Source organism: Chelonoidis abingdonii, chromosome 5 (genome assembly GCF_003597395.2).
Source record: "Chelonoidis abingdonii isolate Lonesome George chromosome 5, CheloAbing_2.0, whole genome shotgun sequence".
NCBI lineage: Eukaryota > Metazoa > Chordata > Testudines > Testudinidae > Chelonoidis > Chelonoidis abingdonii.
In genome coordinates, this window is record NC_133773.1 from 120,697,588 (window position 1) to 120,724,175 (window position 26,588).

At 38.1% G+C, this 26,588-nt stretch overlaps 2 protein-coding genes across 4 annotated transcripts in view; both read right to left on the reverse strand.

The window, feature by feature from the left end:
* Positions 1-26,588, reverse strand: part of JAKMIP1 (janus kinase and microtubule interacting protein 1) — a 276,518-nt gene that overhangs the window by 55,334 nt on the left and 194,596 nt on the right. For 2 of the 3 annotated variants that reach the window (XM_032791975.2, XM_075066604.1), the window contains 5 exons: positions 15,712-15,840; positions 12,305-12,433; positions 7,055-7,138; positions 3,145-3,207; positions 958-1,326 (listed from right to left, as the gene is read on the reverse strand). In XM_032791975.2, coding sequence (XP_032647866.1) covers positions 1,153-1,326; positions 3,145-3,207; positions 7,055-7,138; positions 12,305-12,433; positions 15,712-15,840 — 579 coding nt within the window. In that variant the 3' untranslated portion in view covers positions 958-1,152. Of the gene's footprint in view, positions 1-957; positions 1,327-3,144; positions 3,208-7,054; positions 7,139-12,304; positions 12,434-15,711; positions 15,841-26,588 lie in introns of those variants that run through there. The other variant, XM_032791976.2, reaches the window with a different exon arrangement.
* LOC142046903 (uncharacterized) lies at positions 19,935-23,096 on the reverse strand. The gene has a single exon (XM_075066605.1). It carries the CDS (start codon positions 20,775-20,777, stop codon positions 20,658-20,660), a length of 120 nt encoding a protein of 39 aa, XP_074922706.1. The 5' UTR covers positions 20,778-23,096; the 3' UTR covers positions 19,935-20,657.

Consider the following 26,588-nt stretch of genomic DNA (forward strand, 5'->3'; position numbering starts at 1 on the left):
GCATTTTAAATTTTCCAGAATGACTAGTCAGACACTAATCTCTCAAATGCATAATCTGTATTACATGCTATGGACATCAGACTATACAGATGGTAAAAATAAAATGATAAAATAAAAGATTTTGAGACGAGTCAAAGATTAAAAGCAGAATGACCACATAGCATGATGAAAATAAGATTTTCATCTTCACCATGGAGGTTATACATGCCAAGGATTTTGGTGAAATGAACCAGCTGAAGAAAATTATGCAACAGTAACACTGAGTGTTTTGTAGAGTTTATTGTAAAATGTAAACGATGTTAAAATGTTGATGGCCTTTTCAAACTCGATATGCTTGTTATCAGTTAATGTGACAGTGTGACAATGCATCACACCCATATTGTAACAAAAGTTTAGCATACATTCCCTATGGTCCCATCTGTGAGGTGATGAGCACCATCCATTCTCATGGAAATTATAGGCCCTATGTCAGAACTACTTTAATAAATAGCCTATTATTCCATTTACTCAAAGGAAAGTATTTGTGAAAGAAACTTGCTCTGAAGAACACATTACTTTCACTTGCACAATTTATATTTGTGCCTCACACTTATAATTTGCAGTTCTGATTGTAAGATTTGACTTTTTGACATTTATGAATGTCTCATCCATGTTCTATAACAGCAGAGAAGAGACTTCAGGTAAGTGAAATTCTTTTAAAAATGCGCTAAGAAAATGTGCCCTTTTAAGTTTGTTTTATTTAAATTAGTGCTGTCAATTTGAAAATCAGCTTAATTAAAAACAGTTACAGGTTGATGTGATGGAGGTGTCAGATCCTCAGACTTCCTTGCATGCAAGATGTGAGATGTGTTAATTGAAACAATGCCAACCAACCAAGTCTGTAGTATGCATACCAAGTGAATTCACATGCAGGAAAGGTGTAGTTATGGAAATGAAATAAATAAAAAAGGCAAAATATTGCAAAACAAAACATTTTATTAGGTGCAAAACAAACTATATGCAGTATATATTAGCTATTTTACATCTTCATAAAAATTAGTGAGCATTCTCTCCAAAATATATTAAGGCAGTGGTATTCATTTTCAGAATTCAAACTTACAGCATTTAAAAAAAACCTAAAATATTTCCACCTTACACATGCACCAGTGCACTTTACGTGTATTTCAACTTGGGTTCAAACACAATTTCTGCTCCATTTGAGAGTTTACAACTGAGAGAATCTCTTACTTCAAGTTCGAGCACTCTGAATTCTAACAGCTCATTCTGGTCTTTTGCATCCTGCATCTCGTTCTTCAGCTGATTCTCTTCCAGCTCCATTTTGTAAATCTAAGATATAATAAAATATCATAACACTAAGCTATGGAAAAAGCGTTGTATTCAGGTAAGTGCATTGATTCTTGACACTTAGAAGAAGAAATTAAATCCTCAGCAAAGAACCCTTTATTAAAATAGTAGCAAGAGTTAAACTGTAAGTAAAAAAAACTCAGGGCCCAAAATTCCTTACCAAGTTCCGAATCCAGGAAACATATATGCATGTTCTTTACTTTATGCATCTGAGTATCACCATTAGAGTGGATCTGATTGCTTATGCGCATAAACTTAAGCACATAAGTGAATGTTTATGAGATCAGGGCCTAAGGCAAAACTTTCACTGACTTCAAGGAAGGACCACATGGTTGGATGGCTGGGCCCCAAGTCTTGGGAATGAAGATGGAGCATCACATTAGGAAGCACTTTACTGGCTCATGAACAGACACAAATTGCTCACTGAGAGTGGATAATGATTATCCTTGCCTGGAAACTTCCTGAGACAAGTCTACATGAAGCCATTTTGGAAGCAGATATCAGAAGCTGTGTATAGACTGCAACTAAAGGAAAAAAATGAATGTTGAACTTACTTTTAACAACTCACTCAATAACACTGGGTTAGAAGTGAAGAGTATTTAAACCCAAGCGGTCTGTTCATATTTACTTTGCACCACTTTTTAATGTCATAGTGCTTGCACTTAGTTCTTTAAATCTTCCCAACACTAACTAACTAAACATTCCCAACACCCCTGTGAGGTTGGTAGGCAAGTATTTACAGCCTCCATTTTACATAATTTGCTGAAAGCCATGCAGCAAATTGAGAGCCATTGTTACAATTCAGGACTTCCTGGCTCTCAGTGATGTGCTCAGGGCAAAAAATATAATGTTGCTTTCCTATGGCCTCATCTTGGAAGGTGCTGAGTGCTCTCAACACCTTACAGGGTCAGGTACTTAACTCTTTACAGTCAAATCAGATTTCTTCTCAGGCCTAATAATAATTCTCAAATGTTGTGCTTTGAGGTGTAAGCTATTTAAACAACAGCAAAATGGAATGTCACAAGTGCATTACAGACCCTTTTCCTGAGTCCAGCCAAAAGCATTCTTATCATTGTCTGACCTTCTCATTGATATGAAAACAAGAGGATATATGACAGTGCTTATAACATCAATAAAGTATAATTCTAGCTGTAGTTCTTTAGTCATGGATCTTTCTTTGCTTCTCTTATTTCTATTGAATTAATTATTTTAACTCACTAATTAAGAGGCCTCATTCTCTGAGGTACTGAGTGCCCTCAACTCTCTCACTAAAGTCTATGGAGGGTATTCAGCACCTTGAAGAAGTCACTCAGCATCTCAGGCCCTAAATGGCAATTTTCTATTCTTTAAAACATCAAATAATACAATTTAAAGTGATCAATATTGCTTGAAATACTTGGTTCTCCATTTTTTAAATCAAATTAAAACAACTGATCCTATTCAACAGAGAACAAATTAAGCCGTACTGACAATAATCTGAACTTTTTCTCCAATTTTGCTATATATTTTTTTTTGGCAAAGCCCCAGCTACCATTCCTTTATTACTATTGCTTTATATTTACATTGTGGTGGAAATTCAACTTAACTGAGTCTCGCTGGAGCTAGAGATTTTACAAACATATTTCATAATAACCCTTCTCCCCCTTAAAATGCCATAGAATTGTGAGCTTTTTTATCTCAGACTCTCAATGTAACATTTTTTGGACAGGAAAAAAAAAAGTTAATTTTACCTTAACACTTAGCACATCAGTTTCCTTTGAAGAGTAGAGATTAGATAGTACCTAGATTCTGAACACATACCTTTTCTAACAACTCCTGGTTTGTTCTGATAAGAAGCTGCTTTTCTTCTATCCATTTGGAATCCTGTGGGAGAAACGTAAAAAAAAACCACACCTATTTTTTCAACAAAGAACTCAGTACAGTAATAAGAATGGGTTAAAGAGCAAACCCATTGTAAATATTTTAAGGATTGAATAGCTACCAAAACTGATGAAAAAGTACTAAATCCCTGCTTCTTTTTAGTCTGGCTTTTCTTCTTGCCTACTTTGCTCAACCTAATCATTTAAATGTTAAAACTTTGAATGTTAGCATCTAACCATTTTGGAGGAATGTGGTCAATGATAATTTAACATATATGCTGTCAAGTATTTGCCCATCTTAGTTTAATATTACTGGTATTGGAAATTGTTCCTTCTCCTTCACTCAAAGGGTTGCAGCTTGCCCAGTAGCTCTGCTTTAAAATGTAGCTTTTAGCTACCTTATATATTCCCTTATGGGGAAGAAGAAGGAAAGCATTTAATGATTCATAAGTAGTGCAACTAGAGTCCAGAGACCTGCAGTTAGCAGTCCTCAGCTGGAAGTGAAAATGAGTCTGATGTGCAGCCTTTCAGGTGTGGAATAAAAGGGAAGGTGATGGTGGCAGGTGAAATCATACAAGACCACCTTCCCCATTAAAAGCTCTGTATTTCCATTTGATAACATGGGGGTCTGAACCAAAGTTCACCAACATCAGTGAGTCTCTTTCCATAGACTTCAGTGGACTTTGGATCAGGCCCATAAAGGTCCAATCCTAAAAAAATTTACTGCCACTGCTCAATACTGTTTGCAAGTTCAGGTCCATATTGCTCTTACAATCACTTGAAATACTTACATGAGTGACACTTATCCCAAATCAACCAATTAATTTTCTATCTAATGACAGGGAAAATGTACCTGAAATCTAAAATAGATCTAGTTCAGAGTTATGGCTGAGATTTCCTAAAATGGCAAAGGATTCGGACACACAATACCCATTAGAAATTAATGAGAGCTGGCAAGAGAAGTCCAAAGCTGCTTTAAAATCTCAGCCCAAATCATGTTGATGCAGTAACTATTTACATCAATGAGCCTTTGCAGACACATTTCACACAGATTTTTTTAACTATTCCACAAAATAAAATGATCAGTTATTTTAGGGCATTTACTAATTTTGCATTGCCCCCACAGACACAAGACTGGAAAAGTTCATATTTATTTTCATGCAGACGTTATTTCTTTGAGAGATGGAGAATTGTTTTTATTTGTTTCAAAAGAATTTACTAGACTGAACATTTAAAAGGCCAGGAAACAGTTAAGATGCATTAACTAGAATTAAAAGGACAAAGTAAATTGTGGAGAAATGCAGCCTAAACTTTACCATTTAAAAAGCCTTCAGCGACGCTCAGAGGGAGGGAGGAACACAGTGGCAAGTGTTCTTCTCCAGTTTTGGTCTGCAAAGCACACAGGAAAGAGCTCCGTGCAACTAGATACTTAGGTGAACACCCCCAGCCAATATCATGCTGAGGGGACAGTTGTCTTTCCAGTCTGCTTTGCATGTATTTTCCATCTGCAAGTTCGACTATTTTGATCTACAATGAAACACATGCCTGAGATGGATTTCGTCTGTTAATAGTTTCATTTTGGGTGACAAACAAGATCCTTTCAAAACTTGGCTATTTGGGATCTGATCTTGATTTCAGTGGAAACTGAGGGTGCTCAGCACTGGACAGGTCAGGTCCCTATGTATCTCTTTCCAGGGCCTTATGTTGTCTAAAATTTTTGAGATGTGATATTATCATTATTATTATTAAGTGATGGATAACCCTTGTCACTTACTGTAGTGCCTTTCATATAGGACCCTCAAAGTACTCTACAGAGGTAAATAATTATCATTATTCCTATTTTACATAGAAGGAAACGTTGGCAAAAAGAGCTCAAATGAGGTTAATGAGAGCCTTTGGCGCATTTGAAAATGGGATCACTTATTTAGCCATCTGAATATAGATTTGGGAGCCTAACGTGAGGCACCTATTTTTGAAAATCTTGGCCCAGATTTCTGATCTTCACTCTTTTACGGTCTGAATGTTTAACTTTAGAAAAGTCATGTAAATGCTCTCTGCTCGGTTTCCCTAGCTGAAAAATAAGGATGATAATCTTTAGACACCCATTTTTTAAAATCTGTCACCTGATTCATAGTGCCCTGCTCTAAGCATTAGAGAGGACTGCCTGACCTTAGACTGAACAGTTCATATTTATTAGTAAATAATAATTATCCCAAGCTAAATAACAATTTAAAAAAATCACATTGTGCACAGAAAGTGAGTTTGTTTCAAATAGAAATTTATTTTGTCAAATATAGTTTCTAACAATTTAGTGTTACCGTATAACCAGCCAGTAAGCAGATGTGGATATGTCAGAGCCCCCAGGAGTGATTTCTGATGACGTTTTAAGGCTTAGTTTACATACAAAGCCACAGAGACAATTTTTTTTATTGCACAATACCACCACCACTTGCATATTTGATTTCTCTGGATTACTGGGTGATTAAAGAGTGTAGTGTGGTTAAGAATCTTCAAAGGTAATAAATGATCAAACTTAATTTCCAAGCAAACCTGTTATACACGTCAATTTGGAAACAAGTCACAAAATTTAATTTTTTAAAATATATATTCATGTTCACTCAGATCTAATTTACATGCATAGTGTTTAGACTTTACATCTTCATAGTCAAATAGTTTGTTAATGCTTTAGATATGCAGCAATTTGTCTTCAATAACTGCAGCTTTATTTACCAATAAACTAAAGTGACAAGAGTAGATCCTCAAGAGGAGGTAGTCCTTACAAGTTTATTTACTCTTGGGAAACCTCAGCGACTTGGAAGATTTTATAACCTACTGCCCAATTCTGTTGTTGTTTTATTTTATTTTACACATATACACACTTTATTTACACAGCATTACTAAGAACCTTGGTGCTTATGGGTAAGCTAACACTATTGTTTATATTCTCCTTAATTTGGTGAAGGGTTTCTTTGTAGTCATGCAACATTCTTAAGGAATACATCTTGCATAGAACAAATCATTATAAAGTGAAGTGAACTTTAAATAAAAAGGTTTATGAAGTATTAGTATATTAATGTTATGTTTTATTCATACTTTTGGATATATCTCTATTTTTCATCTTATTACTATCCATCACTTCAATTTGTAAATGAATTTGTCAACAATAAACATGGTATAAAAATAATACATCCAAAACATTCTGAAGAGATACTTGTAGTTATGCAACTGAACATCTTAAAAGTGCACAATCATAGTTCTGTGCTATTTTCCTGCAGATCCTGAACACTATATCTGCCAAGAGCCAGGATTTATCCTTGCTATGTACTACCAAAAAACTCCATTTAGATCTAGGTCCCAATTTCAATTTAAGTGATGTGGATAAAATGTTGAAAGTAGCTCCTAGTAATCAAACACACATTCAGAGGTTCATTTTTCCAGCTGAAATGTGTGTAGCAGTAAAGATTTTATAATTCTTCCAGCCAGGGCACCAAAATTGGTCTCCATGGGAAATGCACAACATTCATTTTGTTGAAATTAGGTCCAAAACTTTTCCAGTGAAAGTAGAAAACCAGAGGAAGGAGAAGGGCCTGGGCTGGGCAAGAAAAGGGAATGGATTTTTAACAACCATGTGCATGCAGATATTAGCATATTTTGTTTTGGAAGACGAATCTTCAATAGGATTTTTTCTACTCTATACAATATGTTCCTTTAATCAGGTGGTCCAACTGGTAGAATGGTAACTAAGTTGCATCAGACACATGAATACACCAGCAAGCGACGAAGATGACAAGAGCACTGCTGCATGCAAGGGAGAAGATGATTTGACAGAGGGCATTAAGAGAGCCTTTTACCTGTCCTTTTTCAATCAGAGATTTCTCCAGGTCTTCAATTTTCGCCTGGTACCTGAGGAGATCAGCTTGCAGTTGCTCACGAGTCTGAAAAGGTATAAAAGTGTGCCTATGCTGTCACAATGACCAGCTGATTAGGATGTACACTTCATATGTAGCTCCATATGCTCAAATATTCAATTACTGCAGAATCAAATATTGATAAGTTCAATACATCCTGTCCATTATCAGCCAGTGAGGCGAACTTGAATTGTTTACAGTTAAAACAAACATGTTTATTTGTATTTTATTTGATAAAATATTTACCTCATTCATTTCCACACAACTCTTCTCCTTCAAAAACTAAGAAACACTAATCTGATGTTTTCAGTGGCAAAGCACTTTCTAAAATTCAGTAACAAAGCCAGTAATGATGCTGTTTGCAATACTTGGTATTTACTCAAGATACTTTAAAAAAAATTGCAATAAGTACTAAATAAGTCTGTTGTGAGTAAAATGTGTATGATGACAAACTTAAATACAGCTCATTGTACCTGAATACTGAATATCATCCACGAATAACAATTCATGCCATATGCCACTGACAAGCCAGTCAGTTTTATTTATATGGTCTCAATCCTTCAAGATAAGTACTTCCCTTATGGATGTTGAGTCACTTCAGCTGCAAAGCGTCCCCAGTTGGGGCTTGAACATATGGGGCGCTGAGCACCTCCTGCAAAGTACTGAGGCCCTCATCCCTAAAGGACAAATGGAGGCACTTAGGCCAGAATTGTAAAGGTAGTTTGGCGCCTAGAGATGCAGGTAGGTGTCTAGTGGGATTTTCAAAATCCCTATTAGGCACTTTTAAAAATCCCACCCCGCACCTACTTGCATTTCTAGGCATCTAAATACTTTTATAAATCTGGCCCTCGGTAACGAACAGGATCAGGCCCTTGCTGAACACACTCAATTTCACCTAATAGATGTTGGGGACATTCGCTACTTCCCAGAATTGGGTCCCCTAAGACATAACCAATTGAAAACCTTCTAGACCAGTCAGCTGTTAAAGAGATAAAAAAGCCAGCTAGGCCATAGGGTAGAAAGAGTGACTATTTCAAATTCTAAACAAAAAAAAGTGCATTTCTCCAAATGTCTAAAATGCTATTACAGAAAAAAATTAATCCCCAATGCCTCCCTCTCCCTCTAACACAGAGAAAAACATTTAATGATTTTATATAACTTTCAAATACATAAATGCCTGAGAAATCTTACTTTAATAAAATATGTAATTATGTCCTCTTTAAAGAAATAAAAATAAATTCTTTCCTCACCTGGGGACAAAAATGAAAGCCAGCCACAATTATGTGATTAAGAGCTGCATGGCTGGCATTATGTTAGCAATCCATTGTGCCTAACAGCACGGACACAAACTAAAGGCAGAAATTGATAGCAGATGTGCAAGGGAAGACTTATTTTCTTATTTAAACTAAAATGCCACTTATTAGTTTCAGAAGGTGGAATATTTTCATGACCTATTCTTCGACTCTCCTATATACATCATAAATTTTAGAGGCTCTGACTACGAACATTAAGAGTAATGTTCAAAGTCAATGGACACAACGAGGAAAAACAACAAGAAACAATCAAATGCATCTGTAAAAATCAGTTTAATTTGATCTGTGACCATAAACATAGGAAGTTGGTATGGCCTCCTAGATAAAGTTCTGCACTAGGACTCAGGAGATCCAGGTTCTCTTCCCATTGGGACCACTGGCTTAGTGGGTGACCATGGGCAAGTTTATTTTGTCTCTCTGTACCTCAGTTTCCCCATCTGCAAAATGGGGATAATGATACTGGCCACCTTTTTATCAGTTGGTCTCAAAAAGCTCTGCAGAATGCCAGAGAAAAGCTAAGTATGATTTTTAATGTGTGTTAATCATTATTGCAGGCCAAAGTTAAAGTTGCTTGGGAGCCTGGCTCCCCCGCAGCCCACCAGTCAGGTTGCCAAGGACACAGGAAAGGTTTCTCAGCCCTCCTGATTTCCTTATAATTAAGGTTGAGGGTTTGTCTGTGACTTTCCGTGACTTCTGCACTGCCAGTGCACCTGGCTCTGGGGCAGTTCAGGCAGCCCCTGTGCCAGATGCACCAGCTACTGTTGGGGCTGTCTCAGGCCACCGCGCCTTCGTCCCCATGCAGCAGCAGAGTTTGGATATGGGAGGGGGCAGGAGGCTGGGGCATTGGATGGGGTGAGGCAGGCTCTGGGCGGTGCTTACCTGGGAGTCTCCCTGGAAGCGGCGACATCTCCCTCACTCAGCTGCTCATCATTTGCAGATATACTAAACTGCTCAGGATAGTTAGGACCAAAGCAGACTGTGAAGAACTTCAAAAGATCTCACAAAACTAAGTGATTGGGCAACAAAATGGCAAATGAAATTTAATGTGGATAAATGTAAAGTAATGCACATTGGAAAAAATAACCCCAACTATGCATACAATATAATGGGGGCTAATTTAGCTATGACGAATCAGGAAAAAGATCTTGGAGTCATCATGGATAATTCTCTGAAGATGTCCACGCAGTGCACAGAGGCGGTCAAAAAAGCAAACAGGGGAGCTAGAAGGGGGCATTAAAAAGTGAGATAGAGAATAAGACGGAGAATATATTATTGCCCTTAAATAACTCATGGTACGCCTACATCTGAATACTGCTCAATGATGGTCTCCTCATCTCAAAAAGATATATTTGGCACTAGAAAAGGTTCAGAAAGGGCAACTAAAATTTAGGGGTTGGAACAGGTCCCATATGGGAGAGATTAAAAGGCTAAAGACTTTCAGCTTGGAAAAGAAGGACTAAGGGTATAGGATAGAGGTATATAAAATCATGAGTGGTGTGGAGAAAGTAGATAAGGAAAAGTTATTATTTGTTCCCATAATACAAGAACTAGGGCCACCAAATGAAATTAATGAGAAGCAGTTTAAAAATGATAGAGGAAGTAGTTCTTCACACCGCACACAGTCAACTTGTGGAACTCCTTGCCTGATGAGGTTGTGAGGCTAGAACTATAACAGAGTTTAAAAGACACTGGATAAATTCATGAAGGTTAAGTCCATTAAGGCTATTAGCCAGGATGTAAGGAATGGTGTCCCTAGACTCTGTTTGTCAGAGGTGGGGATGGGGCAGGAGAGAGATCACTGATCATTTCCAGTTAGTTCCCTCCTCTGGGCACACACATGAGCATTGGCCAATGTCAAGTGACAGATAAACTAGGGGCACCATGATGGACCCAATTATGTCGACTCCAGAACGGCCATTCTTATGTTCTTATGCTAGGCAGAGGTGTGGCCAGGAAGCTCTGTGCACTCCCTCCACCCAGAGTGCTGGCTTCACAGCTCCCATTGTCTGGGAACTGCGACCAATGGGAGCTGCGGGGACAGTGCCTGCAGATGGAGGTGGCCACGCCTCTACCTACCAGGTTGAGCAAGGAGGATGTCACCACTTCCAGGGAGACCACCAGGCGAGCACCGCCCAGAGCATGCCTCACACCATCCCGTGCCCCAATCCACTCCCATAGCCAAACTCTGCTGCTGGGGGGGAGGCGTGATGCCAGGTCATGACCTGCCAGCCCCCCCAATCTGCCCACCCCTCCCCAACATCAGCGGGAGTCCCAGGCCGTGCACTGCAGGCTCCTTTTTTGCCCCCCTCACCCCCCAGTTTTAGTCAGGAGTATATGGTAAAAGTTACAGACAGGTCACAGGCCGTGAATTTTTGTTCACAGCCCATGACCTGTCTGTGACTTTTACTAAAAATACCTGTGACTAAAACATAGCCTTAGTCATGATTTCAACAAAACCTATATGTTCCTGCAAAATGTTTGGATTTTGACAAATTGGCAAATTTTGACAAGAAAATATTCTGTGAAAAATTTCTGATGAGCTCTACTAGGCAGTATGGCATAGCAAATGGAACGTGCAGAGACTCTGAGCAATGGATTCTGTGTAAAGCACGGCACAGATGGACAAACAAGGTGCTCTTTAAATCCCCCATGCCCACTACTAGATCACCAATTAATCATGCTTGGGGCTGGAATTAGGTATTTCTAATCCTCCAGAGTTCCACATCCAAATACAAACAACTCATATGTAGGATGTGAAAAATTAGTTAATGAGCAGAGTGCTACTGCACTGCTATGCATTTTACTCCAGTCAGATCTCTTCCTCTGTGGACTGGCAAGAACTGAAAATGCTTGAGATGGAGGGGAAGAAGTTCCCTGGAGGGGAAGAAGTTTATATTAGTTCATCTCAGTCAAAAAATGGTGCCTTTTGTCTAGAGAGTGAGAATGGGTGATGTCAAGCAGGAAAAGAATGGAGTGATCCAGAAAAATTTGCAGATACAGGAGACTCCAAGAAATCATCTTCAAGAGCATTTTGAAACCAGAAAGGATTTTTGGACTGATCAACAAGACTATGCTTAGCAGTAGGGGAAGCGAAAAGATTATGTGTGTGTGAATATAAACCCCCTTGCTCTGTCAGATGGAAGCCAGTGACACAGCACACACTTTTCCCAAGTCTTCATGTGGCCCTGCATCTGAAGTAATTTACCAGAGGATACCAATTCAAGTTTTAGGTTCATGCCGAGCTGTGCTTGGTGCAGGACTGGTGGGAGGAGGCAAAGGGTCACCTTTGCAGCTCACTGATCCTGCGGCCACTGGGAGCCCACTTGGTCTGTAGAACAACTCAGATTTTGCCTAGGTCCCCAAGGAGCCATTTGAGTGGTCAGTAACCACTGGGGCACAGCGATGTTCTGGCCTTCCCCCATTTGCTGGGCATGAGGGGATGGTACAGAACTGGGGAAATACACAGCCTTTCATTTATCCTACTAAATGCCTGAAGGGAAAGATTTTCCAGCCCAATTTGTGTCAGGCTCTTTGTTTACTTGTCTGACACAAATATTTATTGTAATCTGCTTAAATCCATTGTTTTAGCAGCCACATGCAATTGCTGTTGGATTGTCTTTTTGAATTAGAAAGCATTACTTAAAAACAGGGCTACTTAAATCCACTATATGTGTGATAAAAAAAAAAAGTCAGGATAAGATGCATTTTGAAGCCTCCTTTCCATACAGGTCTGATAAATCTAGAACGAATGTTTCACTATAATATTATCTAATCCTCAGAAGTATGTAATACATTTACTGCATGCAGTCCACTGACCTGCAAAGGCACACTTAGCATGAGAGATACCAGATTTCTGAGACTTTCAATAAAAATGGTTTACCCTTGCTTCTCGCTCTGCATCCAGTGTCCCACCAACTTGCTCTTGAAGTAATGCATATGCTCTTTGTAAAGCCTGATATTCTCTGGTTAGTTGACAGAACCTTAAATCAGCTTCTTCTTTGGGCGTACTCTTAACAGAATAGAAAAGCAAAACAGCGTATTATCTTCTGTTGCTTCAAACATTAAACTCTCTTTGCAGCTCAGAAATTATACAGTAGCTAGTGGAAAATGTAAAATATCCATCAATTTCTGTAAAGATATCGATATGTAGAATTGCTGGGAGGGAATAAAAAGGACAGGCAAGAACTTTATGCAGGACCCAGGCTTACAAAAGAGCCAAAGACTCTAACAGCCAGAGTATGAAAGTTTGTTAAACTGCTGCTTCCAAACTCATGTATATAAAGATATAAAGGACTGCACAAATCTTCCTCCTACAGCACTGATGACTCTTCCCCCCACTGGCAGACCCTAATCCCTACAAGCTGTCCTTGGGGCAGAGCCTGGCACCCGATGCTGCTAGCTCAATTTGCAGGACACTATCCCTACCTTAGATCCGAGAAAGAACTCCAGGAACCCTAGAGGGAATGAGGAGAGAAAAGTCCCTCACTCCAATCAGCTCTCATTCTTGCATCACCTTGTGTTCTGAATGACAAATTTTGAGTTGGAGGAGTGGGGGATGGGGTAGAGGAAGAGAACAGCAAGAAAGAATACAAACAAAAGAAACAGAAATGCAGGAAGAGAACCTTACAGCTTCCCAAAGTTTGATGCGGCCTTAAAATGCTAGCAGAGATTAGAGGAAAGCGGATGTTGGGGTGGAGAGAAAAATGCAGACTTCCGTGTGTTTATGTTTAGAATTTGAGTGCAACATAAATTGGCTTGACAGAAAAAGTGAGGAACAGTATGTATAGGAATAGAGAGAGAACAGGGAACAGTGGAAGTTAAGAGTGCTGAATGGAAAGCATTTGTGTGAAAGGTGGGCAGAAAGTGAATGGCTAATGAGAGAACTGAGGCAAGATATGTGGGTGAGGGAGGGAGTGATGGGGTGTGAAAGAGAGAAGGAACACAGACTGATGGGAGGGATGAAAGAGAATATGACCCTGCACAATTTTATTCACTGACAAAAGTGCCATAATTTTGAAGGACCCACGTGGACCTCACTGCTCAACACCATGGACCTGCTACATGTGCACGTGGACAGAGAGATGCGCACCTCCTTCTCTCAGTCACCTAACCTGAGGGTTTGGGGGCAAAGTAATATAAATACAGGGTGATATGCAAAAAGTTGTATACTGGTTATACAGCTCTAAGTAAAACAACAGTATTTTCAACTCCAGGCATGCAAAAAACATACCTCATTCTCCAAAATCATAAAATTGGCTTAAAAATCATTAAGATTTCTTTTAAAATAGTAAACATTGGGGCCTTTTCATTTGCATTCTGAGTTTCATATTTTCAAACTTTTCTCCACAATCATGAGGGCTAGAATTTTTTTTAAAAATGAAAGCAGAGATTCTCCTGACTCCAGGAACTGGGGCTCCGAGAAAGAAAACCCCAAACAATATCATGAGACTCAATAAAAATCACAACGGTTAGCAATGTCATAAACAGATAGTTAAGGGTTAATGTCTCATTTTCCTGTAAAGGGTTAACTAGCAATAAACCTGGAACACCTGACCAGAGGACCAATCAGGAGACAAGATACTTTCAAATCTCGGTGGAGGGAAGCTTTTGTTTGTGCTTTCTGGGTTTTTTCTTTCTTCTCTCTGGGTTCTGAGAGGGACCAGACATGTAAGCAGATATCTCCAGGTTTCTGAAACAGCCTCTTCTGTTCAATTTAGTAAGTACCAGTTAGAAAGGCAGTTGGAGTCTTTTGATGTTTTTCTTATTTTGCAAATGTGTATTTGCTGAAAGGATTGTATCCTTAATTGCTGCAACTTGTATTTGTGCTGGGGGAGGATTCTCTCTAATGTCTATAGCTGAAAGACCCTGTAACATTTTCCACTTGATTTTACAGAGACAATTTTTACATTTTTCTTTCTTTATTAAAAGCTTTTCTTTAAGAACCTAATTGAATTTTTGGTTATTCTTGTGTAAGACCCAAGGGGAGGGGTCTGTACTCACAGGGAATTTGTGGAGAAAGGAGAGAAGGGGGGAGGAAAAACCTGATTTCTCTCTGTGTTAGTTATCACGTCTCTCTCTCAGAAGAGTCTGGAGGGGCGTGAAGAAGGGGGGGAAGGTGGATTTCCTCTCTGTTTTAAGATTCAAGGAGTTGAATCACAGTGATCTCCTAGTGTAACCCAGGGAAGGGAGGATCTGGGAGGAAGAGAAGAGGGGAATGGTTTATTTCCCTTTGTTTTGAGACCCAAGGGGCTTTGGGTTTTGGGGTCCCCAGGGAAGGGTTTGGAGGCCAGAAAGGGCCGCAAAACACTATATTTTTGGGTGGTGGCAGCTCTACCATTTCTAAGCTAGTAATTAAGCTTAGGGGGGTTCATGCAGGTACCCCATCTTTTGGATGCTAAGGTTCAGAGTGGGGGTTCATACCTTGACATGAGGGCTAGAATTTTTTTTTTTTTTAATGAAAGCAGAGATTCTCCTGACTCCAGGAACTGGGGCTCCAAGAAAGAAAACCCCAAACAATATCATGAGACTCAATAAAAATCACAAGGGTTAGTAACCCCAAATAACAATAAAATAAGCTGGGTAGAGGAGGGGAGATGGGGACATGAGTATAAGATAGAGAGGGTGTAACTGAAGCGTAGAACATACGAGTTAGTAAACAGCATAGGGAGACGTTGATTTTATATCTTATCCTAGGCCTTGCCATTCCTTACTGTAGCCCGGTTGCAGTGCATAACATACAGGTCCAGCAAAAACATGTCTACATATATTTACTATTTAAGCCTTAATAAACAGACAAAATTTGTCTCGATATCAGAAGCATAGTGAGAAGGACCTGACAGTACCAAAATAGTCAAATCAATCATAATATTCTAGGAAGAGCTATTGTGGAGCAGCCGTGGATTTTGTCACTGCAAGTGCCCATTGATTTTCTTATTTTGACAAGCAAGAGATATTGTGATAAAAGGAATTCTATTTCTCAAGCACTGCTGATATTTACCACGTCTGATTTAATTAACTCTGAACTCATCAAGAAGACAGACCCCCTAATGCTGTTATTTATTGGTTGGGTTGCAATGGCTGAGCTAAATGAGTGTGTTTTTCACAGATTTCAAGGCCAGAAGGGACCACTGTGATCATCTAGTCTGATCTGCACAACACAGGCCACAGAACTTCCTCCAGATAAGTGCAGAGTATATTTGAAAGTTGCAAATGCAGAAATACAGAGAAATAGGAAAAATATTTCCACTCATTTTGTATGTTTTGTTATGAAGTTACTTCATTACTTACATCATCCAAGTCTTCTTCTGGTGTTGCTGGTGTTCTGTCTGTTTTGTCCGTGTTATACGAAGTTACAGATGAGGTTTCAGAGTCAACAGATTCTTCGTCAAATCCAAAAAACGTCTCCACAACATGCCTCTGAAAAGTCAGTTTTTCTAGATTACTAATAGGACATTCAGTCATAATCTATAACCTGGTTAAATAGACAAGTAGACAGCAAAAAAGGTCTTCAGTAATCCCTAGTCTGCCTTTACTCCCAAGATGCTTGGAATCTTACCCACAAGGACAAGAGGATCAAGTTGGGACACCTTAGCAGTCCCATTGATTTCAGTCGACCTACTAAGGACTGCAGAATTAAATCCCTGGTAACAAACTGAGGGAACCTGGGAAGACAATCATTAGAAAAAGAGAGGAAAGAAGAGTGTTGCTCCCTCCATGTGTATGCCCCATTTGAATGCCAGTAAAGAAATTATTCCTTTCAGCATCTTTTACTTGAGTGCTTCAAAACATCAGGCTGCACATTTGCACTGGATAGCTGCCAAATACAGGCATGCTCTAACACAAGTATAAAATACACTTATCTCAAAACATGGATGATTTTCTGTGTGGGTATTAGGTAACCAACCTATTGAGATGCAACATACAAGAGGGTGTTAGGAGAGGGATATATTGTATTCAAAAAGTTATTCATTGACATTTGTCATTCACATTATTAATAAAAACAAAAACAAAAAATCAGAAAGGTTAAAAATATCTATTTTTCAAAATTATTGCTGTCAACTTGAAGATATCAGTTCATATATCTTCATCTGTCTGAAATACTATCATTTTAAAAATGAGAAAAATGAATTCTCTAGAAAGAAAAAATAAATACCAGCATGTCTAAGGAAGGCTAATCTTTAGTGAAAAATAATATTTAAATGAATTTTTTTTTAAATCACAGATAACATAACATTGAATTAAGGGGTACAGAATATAACAGAACCACATTAAAAGATATAAGCAAGCAGTGTATACGTAACACTCATCATGAAAGATATTAGATCAGCTACCAATGTCAGCAGGCAAATAAAAGGTCATAACTGCAATGAACCTTTATAGGACTAATAAAAAAGAAAACTGGTCTTAAAATTATCAACCTTTCTGTCCCTCCTTTACTTAAGTTTCTTGATACATGCCCAGAATACAGTGACAATGCAGAAAATTCTACTGCTTCAAAAATAAAAGCATTGTTATAATTGGAGATATACCTATCTCCTAGAACTGGAAGAGACCTTGAAAGGTCATCAAGTCCAACCCCCTGCCTTCATTGATTTTTGCCCTACATCCTTAAGTGGCCCCCTCAAGGACTGAACTCACAACCCAGGGTTTAGCAGGCCAATGCTCAAACCACTGAACTATTTCTCCCCCACCCCAAATTCTAATGTTTTCTACCTCACTCCATAACACCCCACAACACCCCACAAACTGAATAGCCTTTTACCTGTCAGGACCAAAACGTACAATGACAGAGATCTGAGGCTTAAGCTTAGCGCCAGTGACTGCAGCAGTAACAACAATTCTAATAGATTAAAAAATACTTCTGTCTTTACACATCGGGGACAGCAGGAATGAAATCAGCATTTACAGCACCCTGCAAGCACGTAAAATACCAAACCAAACATCCATTCCTGCCTCCCAACAACATCCATTCCTGCCTCCTTAAACATTCAATTGTGAAAGTTAAGCTCTCTTAGTTCTTACTCTTCAAAATTATTTGAAAGTTGACATCAGTCGATACACAAAATTTCTGGAATTCTTCACAAGCAAAAACTACAGCATCTCCTCAACCACTGAGCTTAGAATAGTTTAAAAAATAAAAATAGGCTGCCAACCAAAATTATCTGATTTGATACAATTTGCCAAACAGTCATCTAGTGAATTCAACACCACTGAGTATAAAATAAGATAAAATTAGCCAAGAGTTATGAGCCATCCTGCTCACCTTACAGAAAATTCTAGAGTCCAGCAAAACCAAGCCCTCCTAACAGTTCACAATTTACTCACTAACCTCTCTTCAACATCCAATTACAGTTAATTCTACCAAATAGCTATGCCTTATCTCTAATCACGACTCCATGTTCTCTCCTTTCTACGGTAGGCCTCTAGACTATTCTGTAACTGTACTGTTGCTTTCAACAGTCCTAAGAACATAACCTCAATGTTCTCATCACTTCTATTCTAATATTCTAGGGTTGTCTTCATTGCAGTATTACCCCTAACTCAACTCCCGTCTACACACTAGCTTGAGCTAATTGGTGCTTTCAAAGTGAGCGAGTTGGCGTTTCAGGGCTATAGACTGAAGATCAACGGTTGCAGGAGGGGATACAGGCCACAGCTTAAATTAACACAACTCATCCACTGCTAATCCAAACATTCTGTGCTGCTAATCAAACCATTCTCTGTAGGATGAGTGTTGAGACAGGCAGCATGGCCTAGTGGATAGAAAACAGGAGATCTGGATTCAATTCCTGGCTGTGCCATTGGCCTGCTGGGTGAACTGGACATGTCACCTCTGTTCCTCAGTTTCCCCATTTGTAAAATGGAGACAGTGATACTGACCCCTTTGTAAAGTGTTTTGAGATATACTGATGTAAAGCACAATAAAGAGTGAGGTGTTATTGTTGTGCAGCATTGCCACTCTCAGTTAAGCTTGGCTGATTTGAGCAGAGTAACTTGAGCTAACTGTTGCTGTGAAGATAAACCCTTAGAATAGTTCAAAATTAACAGCCTTGTGTTTCTAGTATAAAAATCCCCTTTCAAATATGTTATGTTCATGTTGAGAAAAGTTCAAAAACGGAAAGAAAGTAGAAACCTGAATAAAGAAAGCCTGGACTCTTCATAACTCTGCAGAGGCCACAAATATAGACCCAGGCACTTGAAAGATCTCTAGAGATCAGACTTCCCTTTCCAATACAGTGATTGGGTCACTAGGAATTGCTACCCAATCTATACAGAGGGAGGCAAAAAGGAAAGTGTTTTAAGTACTAAAATCTGCTCAGGTACACAGCTATTTTTAGTTATTCAGTAAGCACCAGGTCTTTTCTACGTTATATGTTAGAACGATGTTGAAGGCAAGACGTTTGGAATAGAAATTAATCTGAGAATTTTAATTCTTTCCTCTAGCATTCATATTCTTCACAATCCTTAGCTTTAGAGAGTTTGTTTTCCTTCATTATAAGTCCTTTAGAAAAGAATAAATAAATCACGGTGCACAATCTGTATCTGAACCACTGAAGAAACATCCAGAAATACCTACAGGAGCATCAGTAGCTTCATTAAACTCAGGACAAAAAGAGTGTTCATCAACACTGAAATGTTCTTTCCAAATATTCAGACAAACCATAGCTAGTTTTATAAATAACTCAGCTTGAATATCTGCTGCTTTAAGGTGTTTTCAGCAAATAAAAACACACACACAAAACATTTACATAATAGAGCCTTGTTGATTACAGAGATTATTTAAAAATAATAGCTACTGAACTATCAGTATACGGCTATATTTGTTACTCAGCATATTTAAACATATCATTGGCAGCAGGCCAATCCACACATTTTAATAAATAATGTAAATGATAATTAACTAGGGGAAATTAATGTTTCGCATAGCACGGAGACCCTCTGAATCTTCAAGGATTGCTAAATACTACACACACTTGTGTATAATATTTTGGGTTTAGAATGAATCTGTTTCATTTACTTTTTATAAACACTGCTAATTACTATGGCTCAATAGTGAATTTGCCTGTTTGTTTTTATATTGATTACATACTGGGCACAATGTAGTATTTAGCCATTGCACATTAATAGCATATTTATGAATTACATCATGAGATAATCACACAATTGTCATTCACATTATTAATAACAACTATTTATTGTTGCCCGTATGATAGTCCAATATTTGTAGCAATTGGCTATAAAAATGGATTCATATCCAACACACAACAAATTAACTGACCGGAAAACTGCTAGAGGGAAAAAAAATCAGACACAGTTGACACAAAGTTGAGAAAGTGTTAAGAAAATTTTACTATCTAATAATAAATATTATGGTAAACTATATATATAGTGTAAAATATACTATTTATATAAAAATAAACACACACAGATCATGGAAGATCATATTTATTAATTCAAAAAACTGATTTAAAATAGATTTCTAAGATATATATATTCTCATGTGGCTTTTATTATTCTGCTTGCTCTTTTTAACTATACTATTTATGTCAGAATTTTTCTTAAAATGTCTAAAACTGTTGAAATTATATTAGTATATATTGTTTGTAATTCTTAGAAGGTTGTTAATTAAAGGTGTTATTTTTATGTAAAGATATTCAATTCTAAAGTTTAGATCATAACTGTCAGAGTAAAATGTCCATCTCAATAACTGAAAATATGAAGAAGTAAAATCTGAAATATTTGGCAATAACTGGTGGAAATTAGGACATAATTTTGGATTGCTACACCAATGTTTTCACATATACATTTACAGTATAATTGTGTATTACATTTTTGCAATTAATGTTTAGAAGATCAATAGAACTTATGACAGAATAAATATATTTTCAGAACATGAAGATCTACAAAATATTCTGTACTTCAGCCATGATTCCCGTTGAGTTAAAACTAGTCAATTTGATTAACATTGACAAAATTTGTGATGCAGATTCTGTGCTTGAAAAATATAGAGGATATTGTATACAAATATCTATATCTATTTTAGTACTACATTTAATTGAATTAGATAGGTCTACGTGCATATGAACCATCTAATTTCTGTAGCTGCAGTAGCTTCATCTTCCCACATGATTTAAGTATCACATATTATTTTCAAGTGATTAATCAAAACAGGAGAAGTGGCTAAATCATAATGAACTGAATTGCATTGTAATTAGAACAAATCCGCTATTAATTTATAGCTTCTTACCTTCATGTTTATAAGTCATTTCCTGGCAGCCAGAAAAATATAGGCACACCAGAGCACACAGACAAATAAAAAAAGAGAAATATAAGACAAGAAGTATGTATTCCATTGTGCTGGTCTGAAGAGTGAACACTTTCAGTTATAATCACAAATATAGCCCATTTAATAAAGCTTACAAAGCAGAAATTAGTCTTCAGAGTCCTACAGTTATGGGCAATTTTGCTGATTTCAAAGCAATGACTCCAATTTTCATTTTATCATTGTAATTCCATTCTACAGAAAAAAGCCTTTCCAGGATTTCATGGTTATTTCTGTCATATATTTCAAAAAACTGAAAAAAAGCCCTAAGCTAAAGTGACTCCTAAGCACAAAAGAGACCTTTAAAATATTTTCTCATTACTTCAAGGAATCTGAAGTTGCCTGCAATTATTAAGAAATTTCTATCAGCTCTGGCTGCTCTTTCTCACAGAAGAAAATCTAGGAGGATGAGTGTGTGCGCGGTGATTGTATTTCTTCTCTGGGTACCCTGCACTCAGATGTTATAAATCTCCACCCCACTGTGCTCCTCTTTACCCTTTAGAGACCTGAGCTGGTTGCCAGCAATGTTCCACAGATTCATACATCCCCTGACAATTAGGAGACTGCTCAGCAAAAGCTACAGTAGCAACAGTAACCTGGTGCCATGTGAGCTTTAGAAACCAGCAGAAGAAATATAGTTGGGAAAAACAGATAAGTCTTTGGCATTTCCCAAAGCGTGCCAGCTGAACTAAAACTACTCACACATGAGAAGACTTTAAAGTTTACTGGACCAGGTAAGTAGACCATTTTTTCTATCAGATGTCTTAAGTACCACAATATGAATTTAATGTACTTTGTTGTAGCTAACAAGCAAAGCTGACTGCAGGCTATCAACATTAAAAAACAAACATGGAGGAGCTGTTGCTTCAGCACAACCTTTGCATACTGAGAATTATGGAACACAGAGCTTAAAAGGCACCATCTTAGGGACAAAGAACAATTGTTTGGATGAGTAACTTCCCACTCATGAACATATCCATCACCTATTTATTAATTAACAGGTTACAAAATTAAATCTTCACTGCACAGCAATCCTTCCAACCAACGTAGAAAAGTTACATGTTTTCAGTATTCTGGAGTCAGCACTAACCAATCAATGGTTAATTTAATATCCCCAGTCCTTGTGTTTAACAAATCTCTCTTTTTGCCCTTGGTCAGTGTTCTACTACTTGTTCCCAGATAGCAGCACAACTGAAGGTGCCTGGGAGCCTGGTGCTTCACTCCACCTCAGGCTCCACCTCCAATGTCCTAACCAGTGAAATGACTATCTGCTTCAGGCTCATTCATCTGTGTCACTATTCCCTTAGAGCTACTTACCGTGCTCAGGTGGCCCCTCGCTTAGACCTTTACCCTGGGCCTTCTTTTGGCTTCTCCAACCACTTCTTCCTACATCTTCCCCTGGACCCTTTCATGTAAGACCTTTCCATGTAAGCCCTTCACAGGTTCTGTTCCAAGTCCTCTGGCCTGGGCACAGTCGAGAGCCTTTTCTAAAGCCTTTCTTTGCCCCTGGCCTCTCTCAGACTGAAACAAAGCCAGTCCCTTTTGTGGCAGATACCATTTTCCAGCTTACATGCATCTGAACCTACTCATGTGACCCTTCTCAGTCAGATGCTCCCTCTAGTCAGATGCTTTGATTGAGGTCTACCCATTTCCCTTCTTCAGGGAAAGCTGGACACAGAAGGAAGAAGGTCCAGCCCCCCTCCCGCACATAGGCTAGCTCATGCTGTGAGCTGTAGGTGACTATATAGAATTATTCTCAGAAGAGCCAGGCACAAATACTTTATTTTCCCTAAGATCAATCTTAGTAAATTTCCACTAGTGACAGCCCTCCCTAATCAACACAGCCATCCTGATAATAACTTATACTACTGTACACCTATGTTATCACGGTCAGCTATGGATATAAATATCCAGTCCATCTGACAGACAAAGCCACAAACTAATTTTCACCAGTACTGAACACTTTCTGGGTTTCCACATTCACATTGTTCTAAACATCATCTTTGCTTTTATTTTTAGTGCACTATGCTTGAGTAAGCTATGAACAGATTAAGTGTCAGATGCTGTTCTGTCGACATTGACTTATTTTTTTAGCCTCCATTCTGAGACAAAATTGATTTTATCAGCGTGTTTGTGTCTGATTTGTTGAGCTTGGGTCTGGAAGGCAATTTCAAATCAATCCAGTCTGCCTATGTTTATCTTAGCTTCGTTTATTTTTCTAAACAGTTGAAATAAAAGTTTTGTGGGAGATTCATCTTGCTTGCTTTGCTGTTGAGCTGATTTCTATTAATCTTGCTGGTCTTGACTATTTAGTTACCAATTCTAAAACAATCCAGATTCCTTGTCCATGAAACCTGGGAATTGAGACAAAAGCATAGGCTGACGGCCAGTTAGTCCTCCGATGTATTCATTCAGGACGAAGTTTTGGCCCCTAGTGAATTTCACAGGCAGCTTGTCATAGATCTACATTAGATCTTTGAGACACAGCTGCCTTAAGTGGTAGTTCAGCTACTATGGTTCCCATTTAGAGTGAGAGCTCTACTCAAGATACAACACTGCAAGGAAAAACCATGGCAAATCTAATGTGTCTTTAAAAATCAGTTTAATTTAATCTGGAATGACAGACACTAAAATATATTAACTATACTTGTATAGTGATTCCTCTGCATCACTATAGGGCAGAAAAATAAGTTTGGGTGCCCTAACTGCATATCTAGAACTTGAGATTTTTGGATTACTTTTAGGGTTAATCCTAACTCTGAATTTCCTGAAATTATAATGCTTTTTTCTGTGATAATTACAACATCTCTATATTACATTTTCCCAATGTACTTTCAACCTTAACTCTATCAATGTAGGTTTTTTTCCTCTAGAATTAAAGAGAGTGGAACAAAAATTACATACAAATGTAGGGCTTGACCCTGCATCCTTCACTCCAATAATTTTATACAGAAGATGGATGATACAGTCTTCTGATATTACATAGCTTCCTTCTAGTTACAACTTCACCCTTCATTACTTGACGTCTGTCAGACAAAAGTAACCTAATCAAACACACCATAGGTGGCCTAGATTCTAAAAACTAGTCTGTGATCTAACTATAAATGATTAATTTGAAGTATATGATCTCCCACTAGCAACAGAAACGCGCAAACATTTACAAGGAAGTATTTACATTTTCAAAGCAAAAATCAACATTGTAATGCCACTTGTAGCTAAGGGGGAAAAAAACCTTGTTTTTTATTTCTTCCAGAATCCAAAGCAATAATACTATCTATATAGAAATTGCAACACAGACATGGGAAAGAGGGCTCCTTCAATAGCGTCTTTCTGCTTTATAATCACTTATTATAAGCATGCTCAGTTATTCCCTTATTCTTACACTTTTTGACCTTCGTACTATGGCCAAACCATACCATGAACCGAGGGGCTAAAAACTCTAACTTCATGTCCATAATTATGCAAGAAGCTTGGAAGGAAGTTAGACTGTTTGCCAGGATTAGACTTCTGAAGTTATTGTTGACAGCATTTAAGCTTCTTCGATGAATGCTGCATGAATGAAAAATAGCCTACAGGTTACATGACAATATGGGCAGCTAGAACATTTGAAAACCTATTCTTGAGGACTTGAAGGCATCAAACCCTTAGAGCCTGTGGACGTTTGTACTTTTATTTATGGGTTTTAATTCAAACTGGTGAAATTTTGTTCAATTTTTTTTAAAATAAAAAGTGGATAATTTTTCAAAACCAAAATTTTTCATCCAAAATACTTGCTTATTTTGAAATTTTCCACTGTTTCAAATGAGAAAACAAAAACATTGATTTTCAGTTATTAATTTCCTCCAGTTTTTCCCTTTTCTCTCCATTTTTCAGTGGCGAAATGGAAAAAGAAACAAAGAGAGGGAAGGGGGAAGAAGACAAAGCAGGAAAAACAAAAACATTTATATTTTTGCTTTTTCCCGCACCTCAGAAAAATCAGAAAATTTAACAATTTACCAAAAAGCATACTTACTACTTTTTGACCAGCTCTACAGTGAGCTGAACAAGCATCTTTTCTCTCTTCCTTGGGTTATCCTTTCTCAAGAGATCTGCCTCCTCCCACACATCTGTTCCCTCAACCCCCAGAATTCCTTCCCACACAGAAAGTACCAAAAGAGCGAGCATCACCTCCTCTAAAATCAAGTAGAGAATTTCCTGCTCCCTCAGCCTAGTTCCCAGGAGAAGGGTTCACTTCACCCTTCTGTTTAACTGGCTTTTCTTTGCATCTCTATCTAGTGCAGCACGCCACACATCTCCCGGTGTCCCTTGGCCTGCAAACAGGCAGAACCAATCAGAATTTATCATGGAAGATCAGACTTGGCCCATTCCCTCACCTGCTACGAACCCTCTCTTCCCTTCTCCTGCCACATTATCCCATGTGGACCCCCTAGGTACCATAGATACTGGCCACTCATCAGGTGTTTAATACTTTAGGTGCAGCAAGTGTCCTAAGGGTTAAAATGTACTAAGTATGGGCAATGGAACTAAATGCTGTTTTTTCTCCTAGAACAACTTTCCTCCTCTTTTCAATATAGTACTCTGGTATTTACAATTCAACCTTTGATCTGCGTAGATACTGTGAAATAATATTCTGTATTGCATGTCTGTTAGTAGTTGTACCATTCTCCCTCGTGAAGAGGGGATGGAGTCTGTAATCATAGCTATTGCTTGATACTTTATGTTTCCTCCTGATATAGTTGTTATATGCTTACTAAAACAATAGAGAAACCCCACCTGCATGGTGGGGCACAGATAATGAGAAAGCAGAATACTGAATAATTCCATCTTTTTCAGAACACTGACTCAGAATTGGAAGACATATTAGTCAGCAGCCATTTACAAATGTTAATCAGCAAGACAATGGAAATGCTCCTAAATATCTATTTAAACATCCATAGTTTAGAGGCTCTTGGCTTTAGCGCACACTGAATGGAGAGCAGTTTTAAAAACACAGGCAGGAGGTGGGGAGATTGGAACACTGTAGGTCAGGACATTTGTCTTCACTAGGTTTTCTGGTAATATTACACCTGCCCAAATCAGAGTTTATTCATCTCTCTTTTTCCACTCTAAAACATCAGCAAGGACAAGACATAGTAGTTGATCTTATTTTGGCAAAAATATATTTTCAGGAACAATCATGTATAGCTACTGACAGTTACAGTAACAAAACAAGTAGCATAGGGTATAACAGGAATGCCATTCAGAAGGATATTGATGTTTTTACTGGCCTGGACCTTTCTAATGTGATCCCATTCATGGGGAAAACAAAGAGTAGATACAAAAGTTTCTTTGGCAACTGTGGGAGAAATTATTTAAAATATGAGATTGATAGTTTGTTGACGTGATAGGCAATGAGCACTCAAACTGAAACTACTATGCTTTTTTTTAAAAAAACTTACAAACTGTGAATATGCTCAATTTATGGGGAAACTTTCTTATTCTCCAGCATCCTACGCTATAAAGTAATGCTGAAAGTATGCAGCTCTGATAAATCTTGAGTTTGGTTTTGGCGTTGCATTTTGATGATTTCCAGTCTGTAATTTAAGCTCCTGAAGGTGTTCTTGGCTTTATTATCTTATAGAATAACAGACGTTTTGGAGCATGAGCTTTTGTGGGTGAATACCCACTTCGTCAGATGCACATAGTGGAAATTTCCAGGGGCAGGTATATATATGCAAGCAAGCTAGAGATAATGAGATTAGTTCAATCAGGGAGGATGAGGCCCCGTTCTAGCACCTGAGGTGTGAAAACCAAGGGAGGAGAAACTGGTTCTGTAGTTGGCAAGCCATTCACAGTCTTTGTT